The 18,793-nt window shown below is 36.0% G+C and overlaps 1 protein-coding gene across 1 annotated transcript; it reads left to right on the forward strand.

The window, feature by feature from the left end:
* Positions 1-7,525: 7,525 nt before the first annotated feature.
* Positions 7,526-17,516, forward strand: LOC128991012 (26S proteasome non-ATPase regulatory subunit 9-like). The gene is made up of 4 exons (XM_054413713.1): positions 7,526-7,932; positions 9,317-9,416; positions 9,647-9,822; positions 17,149-17,516. The coding sequence occupies exons 1-4, from the start codon at positions 7,804-7,806 to the stop codon at positions 17,386-17,388; spliced, it is 645 nt and encodes a 214-aa protein (XP_054269688.1). The 5' UTR covers positions 7,526-7,803; the 3' UTR covers positions 17,389-17,516.
* The last annotated feature ends 1,277 nt before the right edge of the window (positions 17,517-18,793 follow it).

Consider the following 18,793-nt stretch of genomic DNA (forward strand, 5'->3'; position numbering starts at 1 on the left):
GACAAAAAAGTGGCTGATCACATTCCTAGGGATATGCCTTTACTACAAATCTTGTGGATAACCTAAAGAAAAAGGCAAAACGTTTCATATCTAGTTATAAAATTAATCTTGTCTTAGTTAAATCATTAACCTTTTCTCTCATCCATCTAGTTTGGTGAAAAACATAGGCAGGCAACTCTTCATCACCCATAACTTTCAAAAGAACTACGGTTTTCTCTAAACTAGCTCTAACAGAGAGTTATGGTGATGGGTGGAATCCGATTTCGTCAGTTAAGAACTAACTGTAGTTAGAGCGAGGCTTAACGGCGGTTTAAGTATTTGGTGAAATCGGGCCTTAGTCGGTAGATGTCTTCAATTGTGGGTAACAGACCACTTCAGTACCAAGAGGCTGATCTTTATGTGGTACCGTACTCTTAAGACTCCAATGGGTTAAAGTCTGCCTGCTTCATGCTATCCTTGTCCAGTGAGTCATTAAATCAATGATTGAAACAAATTAGGCCTACACAGCAATTATTATTTTTTTAGAATACCAATTAATAATGTTATATAGGGAAGCCAAATAGCATAAGTTTGGGATTCAGCTGGTTAGGAATATTTTTGCATCAACATGATCCTTTTCTCTCAGATTGAAAACAATGGTGGAGTTTTTCTCATTATTAACTCAAATTTTTCGTAAAGCCAAATTATTGAAGAATTTAGCCTACTTTTTTCTAGCCCACTGAGTAATAACATAACAACTCCCATTTCAATCAACTGAAGTAACAATGGCCAAGTTGGTTGAAAAGAAGGAAGCTGTAGCTTGCACCATCCCCATAGTACCGTAAAGTATGTATAAACACAGGCTAGGGAACAAAATAGCCCCGTGCCTGTGCTGTGGTATTTGAAAAATCTAAGGGAACCGCAATAACCGGTAGGTCGGGTGCACTGGCACTCTGATTTTTATTGGTGCCCCCCATTCATCGGTTTCAGATTGTCCTCTCTGGCGCCATTAGCTTGATGGGATTACTTGATACTTACTTGCTTGATACTTGATGTGTTGCCACTGGAAGCGCTGCTGCGCCGTGGACGTCAGTTTTTTTTTTTTCTTTTTATTTCTTTTCTATGGATTTACCATAAAGTCTTCAATTTTATATAACGGGGATTCCGTTAATATATCCTTCAATTTTTCTTTGAAAGATTCCATGGAAGGTTCTTCCTTAATCTCATTTGGTAGTCTATTAAAAATTGTTACACACTGATAGTGAGGGCTATTTCTTGCTAAAGTTGAATTAATCTGAGGTACATGTAAATTTTTCTTCTGTCTCGTATTAATGTTATGGACGTTGTAATTTTGAATAAAGCATTGGGGAGATTTCTTAACTGTTACTGCTGCTTCAAATATGTAAAGAGACGGTAAGGTTAAAATTTGCAGTGATTTAAAAAAAGGTGCACATGGTGTTAAGTAATGTTGCTTACAAATTGTTCTAACTATTCTTTTCTGTAGGATAAAAACTCTCTTTGCATCAGGGCTATTTCCCCAAAAGAGTACGCCATAGGCTATTACACTCTGAAAGCACCCATAGTATATTTTTAGTAATACTTCTTGATCAACTATGTTTTGGAGTCTTCTTACTAAGCAGTATACAACTTTCAGACGTTTTATCATACCATCAGTATGTTCAGTCCAGTGCAAATTTTCTGTAATTGTAATTCCAAGACATTTGGCACTATGGTTGATTTTGATGCTATTTCCATTCATTTTGAGTAAAGGTGAACAATTTGGAATTTTCCTATTGTAAAAATGAAGAACATTTGTTTTGCTTTGATTTAGTGTTAATCCATTTGAGCTGCACCATGAAACAATTTCATTTATTCCCTGTTGAGCTTCATCAATTACTTCTTTGATAACTTTTCCTGTAAATAGTTAACTGATGTCGTCTGCAAAGAGCCAAATATTACCCTTTGTCACTGAGCATGGCAGATCGTTAATAAAAAGCAGGAAAATTATAGGCCCGAGGTTTGAACCTTGCGGGACACCTGTGTTTATCAAAGGAGAAATTTTTGACTTCACAAATTTTGATGTCTGGTTTGAATCTGTATATTTTATAGAAACTACTTGTGTTCGATCTTGAAGAAAAGGCATTATCCAATCTAAAGCTGTATTTCTTATTCCCATACTAATTAGTTTAATCCTCAGTTTACAATGATTTATGCAGTCAAACGCTTTAGTCATATCATAGAATAGACAAAGATTTTCTTCCATAAGATCCAGATTTTTATAGACTGACCCCAAGAGTGTAAAAATGGCATCAGACGTAGATTTACCCTTACGGAATCCAAATTGTTTATCAGTAATAACATGATTTATTTCTAAATAATTTATAAGTCTATTTATGAAAATAATCTCAAAGACCTTAGAGAAAACCGATTGCACAGCAACAGGTCTGTAGTTATTTACAAGTTTCTTTTCATTCTTCTTATGAATTGGTACAACTTTTGAAGTTTTTATTTGATTTGGAAACACTCCTGTGCTTAGTGATTTATTAATTATTTTTGTAAGGGGTTTTACAACAATGGTGTTACAATATTTAAGTAAGTAGCAAGGTACCTCATCAATTCCAGCGCATTTTCCTCTTCCTACGTGATTTAGAACAGACATCACCTCTTCTTCTGTCGTATGGGGCAGGTTCATTTCCACTTCATTTATATTTGCATCATTTAGATCAACTCCAGTCGACGCAGCAGCAGCAATCCTATTTACTTCCTCCACAAAAAAAGAACTAAACAACTGTGCAACCTCAAAGGGGTCGTGAATTAGCCTATCACCCTCCAACATGGACATGTTTTCGCAGCCGCCCGCACCATCATCCGTCAGGTCCCTGACAACCCTCCACGACTCCCTGCTCACATTTTTGGAATTTACAATTTTATCTCTGTAGAAATTTTTTTTAGAGTTTTCAACCAGCTGAGAGTGTCTTCTTATTTCATTTTTATATCTAATTTTTATTTCATTATCATTTTTTGATTGTCTAGTCTCCCAATAGGTGTTCATCACTCTCTCCTGAGATTTCTGCAGTTCATCATTCATCCATCCTGTATTATTACATTTTTTTATTTCCAGCTTTCTCAAGGGAAAGCATGAGTCAAAAGCAAATAAAAATGTAGAATAAAATTCATTAAACAATTCATCACATGTCTTGTTTATGTCCAAATCTTGGTTAAGTTTTAAGTTGAGGTATATACAAAAAGCATCAATAGATGATTGATTTATCTTCCTTTTAACTATACTTCTTTTTATAGTTTCATTTTTGTTAACTTTAAAAGACATCATTAAAAAACAATGGTCGGACAAAAATGTAGGTCTAACTTCCGTATTACTGACTTCTATTCTGGGGTCAACCACAATGTAATCTAGTAAACTACTAGATTCATTTGTTATTCTTGTTGGATCTTTAATTAAATTTGAAAGTTCATAAGAACAGAAAACATCATTCAATGCTCTCATATTATAGCTATCCTCCAAACCATTTATATTAAAATCCCCTGTAATAATTACAGGAAAGTCAAATTTACAGCTCAACATGTTCATTGTTTCGTCAAGTGATTCAATAAAACTGTCTAAGTTACTCTCATAAGGTGGACGATATATTGTCAAGACAACAAATTTAAAATCTACGTTGTAACTAATCAGTGTTGCACAGCATTCAAATTTTCCCTCTAAGGCTATCGAGTTCATACATTCAATATTTGATGCCTTCAATAATGGTTTGTCTTTTATCAAAATCATTACTCCTCCACCCACTTGGTTCACCCTACAATAGGTGGCAGCAACTCTGTACCCCTCTATTTTAAAACACTTAACCTTTTCATCTGTAAGCCAAGTTTCAGCTACACATAAAACATCACATTTATTATCCTTTAGAAAAACTTCTAGGTCGTCAATTTTCTTAAAAATAGATCTAACATTAACAAAACCTATGCTAAGTAGGCCTACTTGCCTAGATTTGATCATTAGCCTAGGCCTAGGCCTCACTAGTTTTTTTGACTATCAATGGAAGCCACTGACCTTTTTTGTAAGTATTTGTTAACCAAAATACCTTCAGGCCAAACTTCAGATTTTGCCAAGATTTCTGAGTATTCACTTGCCACTTGGTATTCCTTATCTTGAAGGACGAGTACGTTGGATAACGAACGAGTCCCTAGTTTCTCGCAAATTACATCATTCCCATTGCAAAGGTTTATAACAAATGCCTTTACATCTTCAGCAGAAACTTCAGGGCCTAGTCTTGACACAAAAAGCCAATTTATTCTCTTTATTACGTTTAGGCTCTCATTTCTTGCAGCTTTTCCAATAATTGGTTTAGAGAGTCTAGTTTTCTTCTGAATTTCACTATTCACATTTTGATAATTTTTATTTCCAGGTGAAAACTTTCTTTCCAATTTCCGTGATCTCACAGTTTTCCATGAATCATTCAAAGGATTATTTACATCACTTTCATTTTCAGCACAAGTTTCTTCTTTTTGTACATCGTCATCAACAATCATTTCACAGCCATAACCTCGAACATCATGTGCTTTTTTTTGCGGTGATGTGGATTTTTCTGTCTGCTGACAGCAGAAGCATAACTCTCAGAAAGACTCATTGGATTTTGGGAATCATTATTGAGTTTTCCTTTTGTACTGTCGCTAAGACAGATGTCATAACTACTCGAGTTGCACTTTTTATTGGTGACGTCATTTGCCACCTCAGTCACATTTAAGCTTTCTAACCTAGTTTTATCATTTATCATTGAATCAAGTTCCCCTCCGAGTGTCACGTGTTTTGGCCTTAATGTCAGCCTATTTTTTGCTCATTTGCAAGGTTTTATTAAAACTGATCTGAGAAGCTTAAAAACAATGTTAATTATACTGTTCTATATACCATTTTGTTTGGAAAATCTTGGGCTTCAATATTATATATAAAACATAAGGAAGATTAAAAAAAAAAAAATTTTTTTAGGTAAAAAAATGTATAATTTCGAAAATTTTCAAAAAAAAATAAGTTTGCGCTCAATGAAATTGTATAAATTATAGGCCTATAAATATTTGAAAATAGCCACTTTGTTCTAAATTTTATGAGGATTACAAATCTATAATAATATAAGGAAGTAGATTTGCAAATAAAAAAGTTATGGGCAAAAAACAGATTTCAGTACATAGCGTTTAGCTAAGAATGCATAGCCCAACCATAGCTAGGAATCTGGCTGATAATTTACATCAATATTACTACCTACTTCTTCAGGATCATCAACCAGCACTTCAAAACCACTTAAATCTTCTTATAATGCACCACGTATATCACTACTTTTGATTTTTAACACTAAAACAATGATAAACGTAATAAAACACATCAGTCATCGGTCCGAGGGTAACCTAGCTGTTTACAAATACACGCACGTCAGCTCAGTCAGCTGTCTGCTACAATATTTTCGGAACTAAAATGAATAGTGCTTAGAGACAGACCTCTGCAGAAAGCTTAGAATATTACGGACAGAACGATACCTAACTCAATCCAGTACAGTCCGATTCAGTTAGTCATAGAGCCTTCGCCGTAAACAGTGTTCGCGAGTCGCTGCAGCGACGCACGACACTATACAAAGTGCGTTACGCGTCGCTGCAGCGACGCATGACACTCGGAGGGTTTTAATAAATTTTCATTTACAAGGTCATTAACTGTTCCTACCAGTTTTCCTAGTGTTTGTTGGAGCTCAAAATAATCCTCAAATCCAAGCTTGAAGTTCTTCGTGGTTTCCAGCCTATCGCTGCAGCTAAGACACATCCACTTTTTTTGTCGCCCATTTCATTAATAACATTGATTGATCATAAATACACAGCCATACATTAAAGAGAATAAGAAACTCGCTTTTGGGACGACCATTGTGTGAATTCATCTCTGATATGTTGGAAGAGCTCAAACGTGAGGAAATTCCTATCTAAAGGACGCAGGAGTCTCCCTCCACTTGAGCGTTGTTGTAGTACGTACATGATGTCGTACCCAGCAGGGCAGCTGCCCCCCTAGAAGCAGGATAAGGTATAAAAATTGAGATCCAAGAAAAATTTTATTAGTATGAGAAAAGATGAGTAAGATAGACTGATTTTTATAACATTTTTTGGCACGTTATGAATTTTTCATTAGTTTCTGAGTTATTTCTTCAATGAAATAAAAATTCCTACATTAGTAATAAACAGACCAATCTTGCAATATGTATAAACTAACAACTTTGTGTAGTATAATGAATTAATATAATGGTTATTTGTGCAACTAGTGAGCAAAGGGAGCAATTGACTCACTCGAGACGGCTCGTGAGGAATGTTTTCTTGAGTGAGGCAATTGCACTTTGCTCTCGAGTTGCACATTATATTTTTCCTACAGTTACCATAAAACAAATTGGCAAAGAAACGTAGCATATTTTTACACAGAAGTGAACTTTAAATATGACATTTAATGTGAAGTAACAAAACAACAGTACAACAGCTGACCAGCTGATTTACAGCCGGTGCTGCCAACGTATTTCGCGCGCATACGACCTTGTCTGCATGTTACGCGCTCACTATTTCGTGCCTTCCCGTTGCAAATCTGGTGTGAGACAAAGTAATTAGAGTGAGACAATGTTAACATTGTCTCACTGATGAGCGAATTGGCCACTTTGCTTTCTCAAATCAGTGAGAGAACATGTACATTGTTAGGTAACTGTAGGAAAACCTATTTTTGTAACATTATTTTGTTTTCATTTGCCTTCCGCAACAATAATGTAACGAACAAAATTGCTCTACGGCATAAGTTATCAGGCATTTTTCAAAATAGTTTACCACACATTTTGGGTGTTATAAATGGATGTGAAAAGTTGGCATGGACACAAAAATACAGTTAAATTTTTATTGTACAGCTAAGCAACCTGACCTGACCCCATTGACGGACATAAAGCCACTTCATAAACTAAGACCATAGATAAAACTAAGACTTAAACGCTGGGTTTGTTATATTAATGTCTCAAAATAGCGTAAAATACGCTAATTTCTCATTTTTTTAAAATTTCCCCCGGACCCCCCCCCCCTCCATGCTGGGGGGTATTCCATACACCCCAGGCCCACCGGTGTGCCACCCCTGTTTCAAGTACGCTCTTGCCCCCCCCCCTAGTTTTGATCCTGGAGGAGTATGTTTTATCTATGATCCTAGGTACGCCCTTGTGCTAATTGCTACATTTGTGTTTTTTAACACCATAATAAAGAAATCTTATATTACTATAGTATCTCGTGATAGCTAACAAATTAGTGCTGAATATTGAATAGTAATAAAATCTGTAATATTTGTATGTAATAATTAAAGCAATGCATTATGAATTTAAAAACTATAAAACCATCTAAGAAAGTGATATCTATAACCATTGCTCAGTATCTCTTTGTAGCCATTTCAGTGTGTTGGCAAACGTGATAATATAGAAATCGAAATCAAAATAAACAGAAGATCAGCTGTTTTTTTCACTTCTGTGTTGTTCTGTCCGTCATCGCGATCAAACGTCATCTCCACTCATCATCATCCATGTTGATGTCGGTCGTTCATTGATATTGTTTATTTTATCGTTTGTGTTCGTTTGAGTGTTGTCTTATATGTTTATTAGTTAATGGTTAATGGAATTAGCCCTAAAATAGATGGTAAAGCACTTTATTTGTCTGAACCAGCCTAACACATAAAAAATTATGGTATTGCATTAAATCTCCTAAATTTTCTAGTTAATTATAGCCTAATTAATTTACTTACTCTAACTAGTCAGATTGCAAATTGAAATGGTTGGCTTTGACAAAATGTCCAGTTCAGTTCGTAATTCAGAAATGAGAAAAGAGGTGCTAGATTTGATGTCAGAAAAAAACAAAATTGAAGCAGAGATCAAGCAATTCCATGACATTCTTTCTTGTGTAAGTATCTAGCCAATTGTATTTACCAATGCAATAGGCCTACAGTAACTTAATTACCCTTTTGATAAACTACCTTGTTCGGCCTACAGTAGGGCCTACTTAACTTAAAGAAAAAATCTATTAGCATACAAGGCCTAATTAAGTTACTGTTAAAAGATAACAGGTGTTTAGTGCATTTCCTATCAAACTCGCACTTAACTTATACAGTAAACTCTGACCCAATCCGGAGACAGTTTGGGTACACTTCCATATCTGTTGGCACTAATATCGAATGAGTACTTTTTATCGATATATCGAACAATCGATATATCGATAAAAAGTACTCATTTGATAGTTTGGTTAGTTAGGTTAGGTTATATATCGATTAATCGATATATCGATAAAAAGTACTCATTCGATATAATAAGTACTCATTCGATATTAGTGCCAACAGATATGGAAGTGTACCCGACAGTTTATTTAAGCTGAGCTATCCCAACGGCTAAGCCACACATTAGTCACCTCCATATGGGTATTTATTCTGTATAGGTGCCTCCAAACGAATTTTTAATTTTGATATCTTACTTTATAGTTTTTTACCTCCTGAATCCAAATATACCATTATTTTTCACCGCTGATGAATATTTCTCAATATATCGCCGTAAAAACATACTTAACATTACGATAAACAAGATAGGATGGATAACATTTTAAGTGATTCTGTAGTCAAATAACTTAATGTTCTCTATAATAGGAATTTCGTCACATTATGGAGATATAGATGGACTGGTGGACTAATTACATGTACTTAGTTCTTATTTAGGCATGTCAGGGTGGTAGGTGGTGCTGTGTATGTGAATTGGTGACTGCATTAAGTTAATGTTAGGTTAGATTAGGAAGGTAAAGTTTAGGTTATAATGTATTAAGTTGTTAGTTTACCGGTATGTCGCCTGCAGACTGTTTTTGTAAAATTAAAATCCTGAGAAAAACACTTCAAATTACTTTTTTTTTAAATGCTTGCATTTTTCAAAGGATAATCTGGGAAATTTGGGCCTTGAGGATGAAACTATTTGAGTAAGTTACCTAAAACAGAAGACATACCGGTAGCATTTAAATAAGCGGTTTGTATTGTCTGATGTCTGGTGATTCAAGGTTGGTAGCATGATGAGAATTTGGTCATGGTTGCCGTTAAAACCAATAACACATAAAATGAGGGGCGATGATTGATGAACCACAAAATGAATAAGTCAGTTGACATAACTCACAATTATGTGATATGTGCAGCGACACCAGACGACTTAAATGTACCTTGAGGTAGCCCATTGTATTTAAACTGTTGTACCTTGCCTGGATCTAATAAACATGTATCTTGCATTTGTTGGCTAACATTATAATATCCTTACAGAATAACATTGGTATGCATGAGCCATTGGTGGACAGAGAAGGATTTCCCAGAAACGACATTGATGTGTACCAAGTGAGGACTGCTCGTCACAAAATTATTTGTAAGTACAATCCAAGCCTACTGCTCAGCAGTGAACAAAATCATTCTTATTGTAGCACAGCTAAACTTGGTAATAGAGAAGTCAAAAGTATAGGCTACTAACAATGTCATACTTAACTTACTTTTACTACTTTTATTACTTTTTTGTGTAATTTAATGTCATACTTGAAAATTTCAGCTGTAAAGCCCATAGGCATTTAGTTTACATCTTAACATGACGCCACATTACAGGTCTGCAGAATGACCATCGAGAAGTCATGGTGAAGATAGAGGCCGGCCTCCACAAGCTACATGGTGCCGGAGCAGAGGCCGAGTCCCAGGTGGGTGACCAGCAGATGGAAACTGAGTGGACGGAACCCTTCGCCAAGGTCACTCTGGTGACTGCCAGCTCCCCAGCCGACATGTGTGTAAGTATAACCTTTCAAAGTCAAAGTCAAAACATTCTTTATTCATTGTTTTGTAGCGTAAGTACATTGAACATTTAAGTTTAAGTTAAGTTAAGTAAGTACTTTGACTATTTAAGATTTTAAGAAGGGATTTTATAGAAATACACATCCCAAAGCTGTAGTAAGTTTGAAAATAAAAATACAGAGTTCACTGATTTCAATAACTTATGTATGTCTGTAAAATATGTCAACTTTTCAACCAAACCAAATTGAGAGTACAACTCATTATAAGCTGGAGCATTTTTTATGTCTCTTCAACTATCACAGTAAATAATAACCCTGCTGTAGCAAACCTGCAGACTTGGTGAATGTCCATTTACCTGGCTGGATGTCCACTAAAACCCTTAAGATTGTCAGATTGATTTTCTATTAAAATAACATAAATCGTTATGATTACGTAGGTTTGCTCCTACTAGAAAGTAATGAGGTTCATTTTATTGAAATGTTGATAGCTTTTTAAAATAAATAAATTAAAACGCATCCAGAAATTGAAAAATATTACCTATGTTTTAGAGCCAAAAGATTGGGAAAACCTATTTGTACCTTAAACCCTGTTACCATAATACTATCATAAATGTAGGTCTGCAAGTTTGTACCAAATTTTATGTAAATCTGATAATTTTTTATGAGTTATCGTGCCAACAGACACATACAGGGTGTCTTGCAACCCACTTATGAACACAAAATTTGAACAAACTTTGTCAAGTTAACCACCATGTCAAAAGAAACAAAAAGTGTTAGCCTACATAACATGTGCCCTATATCATTCCATTTAAGGTTTATCGGTCTGTATGTGTTTTTTACAAAGAAGTTCATAGCTCCTCAACGGTCTGAGCTACAATGTTAAGATTCTGCAAAAATGTTCATTTTGTCAGCTGCTACCTTTGTGAACAAATTAACGAAACCTGTTAATAGCTAAACAATTTTGGGTATCTATATATTAATACGCAAGCAGGTTTCTTTTCACAGTCATAACTCGATAACGGCTTGACGGATTTTAACGTTTGAGATGTCAAATTAAAGGTATTTTCATGTAGGTGTGCAAATACGTCTCAGAATATTAAGAAAGGGCATCACTTAAGTACACTTAAGGGCTAAAGTTTGGAAGGCGGCGCTATCTGTTGACATTTGATCAAACTCATTTACCTTTGTTTACAAATAACATATGGACGTAGTTTGAAATAGTTTTTAAGGTTAACCACAGACTTCCAGAGCAAAGCTGGAATTTATATTTTGTTTCAATCAGATAACTAAGTCTGGCTCATAATGAAGAGTTTTCTATCAATACTAGACAACAAATTGTTTAAGAATAAACATTTGATAAATATTTAATTCTTTTTGTCTATGGTTAAATTGATTTACCTAACATAGTATTTTACTGATTATCATGTAGTTCGATTTAATGAATTGAATGTTTAAAAGTAATTATTCACAGGGCAGTTACATTACCATATTGTCACGTGATTTACAATGTGTATCAAAATTCCAATTCCTTTATAGTGTTTTCTGTCGTTTGGTTAACTTTCTTATTTCATTTCAATTTAAAATCAAATGCCGCCAGTAGGCTACGACGAAGAACTGTGAGTGGCTGGAGGGAACGCGAACATGACCTTTGCATCAACCTCTCAATTGAACATTTGATGGGTACATAGTGGTAAGTACCACTGTTGTGATAGTCCAATCTCCGACAAATGAACGTTAAATGTTTACATTGTAGTGGCTTACTTATTTTTAAGCAAGAAAATGCTGCCCAAGACAGTTAAGTTTTTACTCTTTGTTTCCATAAATGAAAGGTTCGATTACCTCATTTATGCAATTCACCTGAAGGTATCTTCAGATTGTTATTGGAAACGCCCAATCTGAAAATAGGACTGTGAGACTTATATCCAGAAATTATTGTATAAAGTTTGTCAATTAAATTCTGCCTTTACCATGCTCAGCTTTGAAGCTCATTAAGATGAGAAAGCTCCATAGGGGATCTACAATTTTAAGATCGGTGACATGTTTTACCACCGAGTGGGTCCTCTAATTCCTCAAGAAGATGATGATCCTGAATACGCACAGATATATAAGTAAGTAGGACAATGTCACTAGAACACAAAGGAGAATTAAGCACAATTCAAACGAAAAAAATCGATGAAAATATATGCGGAAAATAGGGTCATAATGCAAAACCCATATGCAAATCTTTGAAGACTGTGGCAGGCATTATTTAGGGACGAGAGCTCCGTGGAGTGAAGTGAGATTCTTATGTACATAATAAGAGACAGAAGAAGTGTCTTCCCTCGGTGCAATGGTGCTACCTGTGTAGGTGTCGCAGCAATTTTTAAAGCTGAAAACAAAGCACCACCTGGCCAATAGTTTTTTCCAACACTAATAATGTTGAAGGCGTTGTAAGGTGCCAAATTTTAAGGGGGGTTAAAACGTACTACGAATAAATGAACATCAGAACTTACCCGATTTTTAACCACAATAGCCTACTCCTAGGCCTATGTGTTGGCCATAGCTTGGGCTATGGGCCAAAGAACGTAGGCCTATTTTTATTCACAGTGAAGTACACAAACACATCCACAACTACATATTTATTCATAATAGCACTTCGCTTCACATAATAAAGTTAAACCGGCCGATTTTACAGATATTTAACGCCGACGACGACATAACCCCAAACTGGTGTTTATTTGTTGACAGACGACAGACGAAACTAGACCAGCTCAACAAGTGAATTCGATCAGCTGTTATCTAGTAGTACTAAAGTTCGCCGCTTGAGCGCGTAAGCCTCAAGCGGGCAGGAACGAAGGATTTTACTCCAAGACAGGATTATTCGTTCACACGCCGTCTACGAAGTAACATCGTCGTTACAAGACTACGCATTCCCGCCGATCGCCGATATTACGAAGGTTAGCTATTCTAATAGTTAGACCATTTCTACGTTTTACTTTATTTTCGTTTAACGCACGCATTCTCGTTTTACAACTATTCTCGTTTCAGAACTCGATCTTAAACCTCTAAATTCTAATAACTTCGTTTTCGCCGACCTGCATAAAACCCGCCAGTTCCTGCCTGCCAGTGACTAGGGGAGGATTATCTTACGTTTGGTTTTAAATCAATTGGCTACGAAATTACATTATTTGTTCCGTTCGCTTAAAGAATTATTACGTACGTTTATTTTAGTTAATTCGTCGTTTAATACCCCGAGACTTGTCGTCTTAGTTCTAAACCCCGTCTTTGGCGGGTGAAAGAATCAAGTCTTGGGAGCAGCTGATTTGAACAATCAAACAGCTACGAATATTAATGTTAAATCTATTTTAAATCATCCCACGATAAATTCTCCATTCGAGTATATTAATTAGGCCCGACGACTCTGCAGGAATTGCTTTTTACCTTTTATTCGATTTTATATTATTTACCTAGGCCTTTAGTTAATTAGTTTAAAGTTCATTACGAGTAATTGAATCACATTGGCTTCAGATTGAATACTCGTCGGCCCTACAGAGTCATTCAAAAAGTTAGGCAAAATTCTCCACAACACGTTAGCGAAGGCTGGGATGATATAGCTCCAACTGGGCGTCTGCAGGATTTCCTGAGCGCTTCTAGAGCTCTGAGCCTTCGATTAAATTTTAAATAAATTGATCAGTCAAAGCCGTGACAACTTCGCATCGACCCCTGGATTTTTCTCGGCTCCTTCTGAGCACTCCGGGGAAGAAATTTGAGTGTGGCCGGTTCTAGGGGTAGGCCTAGCCTGACTTGGTGAATACTAGTTTATTCCCCCCCTAGAATTTTGCGTCACAGCGTATCCATTCTAGATCTGTTGTTAAATCCACTTGCTTAACTCTTACGTTCCCAACCGGAGACTTGGGTTAGGGCCCCTAATTTAAACACGCCTAAAACAGAACACATCAAAGAAATAATTTAACAATGCTAGAATAAGAGTAGCGATGGTTGGCGTCAAGAGAGGAATTGAGCTACATTAGGTCAAAATTTCACTTTACAGTGTGTGGTTGACATCTACGTGCTCATAGAGTGCACCCGCCTACCATATATAAGAGATAACCAAAGCAGTATGAGAGTGAATGTAAATTTAAATATTGTAGATTACTTTTATATTTTTAACATCATAATATTTTTATATTTCTATAATCAGTGATATAAATTATTTTAGAGTGACTCTTTGAAAAAGGTCTTGCTTGCTGTTTATGTTTTTGTTCATTTTTTTTAATACAAGCTTCAGTTTTGCTCGATTTCGAGCAACGGGTTATCTAGTTTTAAATATTATATGCCAAATTCCACAAAAAACCATAAATTTAACAAAAATGGTAGAAAAAGTGCTTTTTTAAGAGCGTCAATTGCTGAATTAGCAATGAAGTTAAATGAGGAAATCTTGGTCAAAAATTCAAGCTCTTATGGCTAATCGGTTGGTTGCAATTGACAAATGCCCTGGTGTTAGACCGGTGGGTATAGGAGAAGTGCTCCGCCGTATCTTAGCAAAATGCATAATTCTTGCAGCTGGTGATGAAGTTATTGAAATATGTGGCACTGATCAACTCTTTGTAGGATTAAAAGCAGGAATTGAAGGTGCAATACATTTCATGAGAGACCAATATGAAGAAAAACGACAAACTGAAGAAGACAGCTGTATGATAATGGTTGATGCTGACAATGCCTTCAACAGGATAAACAGAGTTCATGCGTTATGTCAGGCAAGAATTAAATGGCCAAGGGCTGCACGATTCATTTTCAACTCATACCAGAGAAAGGCTGCACTAATTATGCCAGGAAGTAAAAAACAATTGAATAGCAGAGAAGGCGTTACTCAGGGAGACCCATTATCCATGATATTATATGGATTAGCCACTTTGCCGTTAATTAATGAATTAAAAACCATCACAGATACAAACCAAGTATGGTATGAGGATGACTCCATGTGAAGGAAAACTTTGCAATGTGATGAAATGGTGGGAGAAATTGGGCCTAAATATGGTTACTACCCACAAGCTCACAAAACCCGTTTGATTAATGGATCTGAACCATCAACATTAGACTTATCCAACATATCAGGATTAAAGATTGTTACTGGGAGTAGTTATTTAGGAGGATTTATTGAATGTGACAAAACTGAAAAAGATGTCTTTTTGAAAAGTGGAATAGTCATTTGGTAAGTCTGGCGAATGTAGCTGAAAAATACCCACAATCTGCACACACTGTTGCCACAAAATCCATACAAGCTAAATTGAATTTTTTTCAAAGAGTTGTTGAAAGTGAAGACATTAATTTTCATCCAATAAAAAACTTAATAGAACAAAACCTATTTCCTGCTTTATTTGGCTCTCACCTAAACCAAGATGAACAAAAAATATTACATCTGCAAGTAAAAAATGGAGGAATTGGTTTAGTTGATCCTACCGCTCAGGGAAAAGCATTGGTCCGAGCTTCAAAGAGATGTTGTAAATTCATTATAGACTCCCTTAAAACTAAGAGGAAAATAAATATGCAAGAACATGAAGAACATTTGATTATCTCAAAAAAGGAATTGAAAGAGGAGAGAAGATTAGAAGAAGAAAACATTTTGAAATCGACTATTCAAAATCTTCCTCTAAAACAACAAAAAATTATCTTGCGAGGAGCAAATACTAAAGCGAAACACAGTGGATGGCTGTCATGCATTCCTCTGAAAAAACTCAACTTAGATCTTTCTCCAAACTGGAGTTCAGAGATGCTCTTGCATTAAGATATGGGAAAACTCCTATACACCTGCCCTCTTCATGTGATGGCTGTGGCAAAAACTTCAATATGGAACATGCCCTTAACTGTCGCACAGGTGGTTTGATAATAAAAAGACATAATGATTACCCTTGGAAGCTTGATGGAGCTAGCATGGGGAAACTGTGTTCGAGAACCAATGATCTCTGAGCAAGGGTCATTTGATACTGCAGCACTAAAAGCAGACTTGGCTTGTAGGGGTGTATGGGAGGTTCAGACGGAAGCATTATTCGATGTACGTGTCGTTGACACTGATGCTCCATCGTACTTGAACCTCCCATACGAAAAAGTGTTGGAGAATGCAGAAAGAGAGAAGAAGAGGAAATAAACAATAACAGAAACCAGAAATGCATCTTTTACCCCAATAGTCACGTCTGTGGACGGAATGCTGGGCAAAGAGTTTCAGACCTTGCTCAGAGCAATGGCAGAACGCCTAACAGAAAAATGGAAGAAACCTTACAGTTTAGTGATGAACTGGATAAGGGTAAAAACCATCTGTGCGACGTTAAGGGCCAGCAGCATGTGTCTAAGGAGGACAAGGAAGAAGTGGAGGACCCTTAGAGAGTTTGAAGATGGGGCTGGAGTACCAGTTATTTATTAATTTAAAAAGCAAATGTTTTATTATTTTTCCATGTCAAAATTGTAATATAACTTATTATATTAAAGTGTTTTGGTCTAGTAAAAAAAATATCCCGTGATACATAAAACTTTAAAAATTGTAAATGCAGATTTTAATAATATGTTATAGGCTAAGCTTAGTTTTGACAAAGCAACAGAGAAATTAATGTCTCAGTTATTCCATAGATAAAACATACTCCCCCAAGTAGATTTCTCATCCTTATGCAACAGCTGAAGACAATTTTATTGTTAGTTCTGTACGGTTTATGTAGAGGTCGTGTTTTGTTTACAATTTGTTTCCAGTTATTACAGTCATTTAAAACCTCGTTTAACCAAATAATACGATCTTATTATAAACAATAACTTGTCTCCTAGTTATATAACCAAACAGTAAAGCACAAATCAAGAAATTAACCCTAAAATAATAGAAACAAAATTTTGTCGACACTAGCGCCCAGTGTCACCGTACATGAACTAGACACGAAAAACGTGCTTCAAAATTTACAATGGGATGACAAGTCTTCTACTTGTGTTGGTTAGTCTATGGTTATTCTTTGTCCAAACTAAGCTTTTAAGATATCATTGCAATCTGCATAAAATTTACTGAGTTTTCTGCCTAAATATTTTGTTATTCAAAGGAATGTTTAGCTAAAAATTTCAAGTATGAATCAAACAAATTAGGCAAACTATAAAATTACAAAACTAAAATTTGAAAAAATTTGAATTGCTGTCTTGGTTGAGCACTTGCATAGTTTTCTGTTTATCACATAGGTAGTGTTAATATTTTATGGATCTGTTACTCACCACGATCCTTATGATAAAATGATTAAACTCCCTGAAACCATCCTAAACTAACAGTGCTTTTACAGGGACTCCTGAAACCATCCTAAACTAACAGTGCTTTTACAGGGACTCCAAGTGAACGATCTACTGCTGGAGTTTGGTTCAGTGAACAAAGGTAACTTCAGGTCCATGCAGGATGTGGCTTCAGTGGTGCGGCACTCGGTGGGTCGACGTGTGGCTGTAGTTTTGCGCAGAGAAGGAAGACATTCGGCCATCACTCTGGACCTTGTACCTCAGTCGTGGGCCGGCCAGGGTCTCCTAGGATGCAAGATAGAACCTGTGCAAAGTGACTTAGTCGAGCGATGAGTGTTTAATTTGGTGACCAGGTTATGTTTGTGAGAGAACATTTTTTTTCTGAGCTGCATATTTTAGTTTCAATTTAAAATTGTATTACTGAATGTTAAATTATAAAAAAAAAAGGTTTTTGAAATGTTTTCTTTTGTGTTGTACTCAAATTTGGTACCTTAAAGAATTTTTTCTTCTTTTCACCTTAAATTTTCGTCCAATGGGCCTCAATGGGAACTTATCAAGCAGTGCAAGAGGTGAGCTGTCCAAAGTCCGCTAATCTGGATGTCTGGCTAACCTTTACCACCTATTTTATAACAAGGTAACTGTATTTTAATTGAAACAAAGCCAAATGTTCTAAAATACGTCAGTGTGTCCAGCTGACTGGAAATATGAATTTTGTATAGAACTGGGGAATTTGGAATAGTCGCCAATAGCCCAGCTAATGTCCATTCATGAACATTATTCCATTACTTTTTGTTTTGAGGATGTCTTGTAGTTTGAAGAACTCAATCACGGTTGATCATCATGGATATTTCTACCATCTCAGAAGACGACCACGACGTGATCATAGAAAATAATCACTACAGTACACTGTTTTTGACGCAATTGTAATGAATTTCTGGCTAATTCAAACAATCTGGTAACCTGAACATAGTCTTGTTTCAATGATATTGGATTGGTGGGAGTGAGACTCAGTTCTAATAAGTTTAAAGGGCAGCACCAATATACAAACCAGTGACTATATCGCCCCCCTTGGTTTCACAGTCCATCTTACAGCCACCTACTTACAATAAATTTGTAAAATTAAAAAGATGTACAAAATCCCCCTACCATATATCAAGGCTTTGCTTCACCTTACTGTTATTCCAGTGAATCAACTAGCTGGCTCATAAGGTAAAAAAAGTTAACTTTGCTGAAGCTACAAGGCATTTCATCCGAATTTGTCGAGTGACTGCACACAAACCAATAAGTTTTTTTATTGATAGACCAAGGCACCTGATAAATGCCTCTATAGTCCGTCTTCCAATAAGAGAAAGAATTTGGTAAGAGGATTGTTTTCTTACCAAGAGTTGTCCTTCTTACCCCAGAGAGCTCTTCACAATCAAAGAGCAGGTGATCAGCTGTTTAATCTAACCTACCGCAATTCCTACAAAGTGAAACGCCATCATACAATACAAACCCATACATTGCAGATGTTTTCTCAACCAACCATGTTTGGTTATCAATTACAGTGGCGGCGGAACCAGGGGGTCAGGGGGGTCAGTCGACCCCCCTGAAATTTTAGGAAGGGTCAGGGGGGTCAAGGGTCAGGGGTTCATGTAAAAAAAAATTAAAGATATAAAGCATTCTGTACTGTATACGTTTATTTTTTCGGCCCAAGAAGAAAAGTATAAGTAGGCCTAATAACAGTTACTGAAGATAA

This window comes from Macrosteles quadrilineatus, unplaced genomic scaffold (assembly GCF_028750875.1).
Source record: "Macrosteles quadrilineatus isolate MER2022 unplaced genomic scaffold, UCM_ALF_1.0 Scaffold_3__2_contigs__length_128488019, whole genome shotgun sequence".
NCBI classification, from domain to species: domain Eukaryota; kingdom Metazoa; phylum Arthropoda; class Insecta; order Hemiptera; family Cicadellidae; genus Macrosteles; species Macrosteles quadrilineatus.

Bases quoted from the DNA above. Each gene is read 5' to 3' on its own strand.
- LOC128991012 (XM_054413713.1), top strand. From the start codon at position 7,804: ATGGTTGGCTTTGACAAAATGTCCAGTTCAGTTCGTAATTCAGAAATG. The intron at 7,933-9,316 runs GTAAGTATCTAG...ATATCCTTACAG, and splicing joins TCCATGACATTCTTTCTTGT to AATAACATTGGTATGCATGA. The intron at 9,823-17,148 runs GTAAGTATAACC...GTGCTTTTACAG, and splicing joins GCTCCCCAGCCGACATGTGT to GGACTCCAAGTGAACGATCT.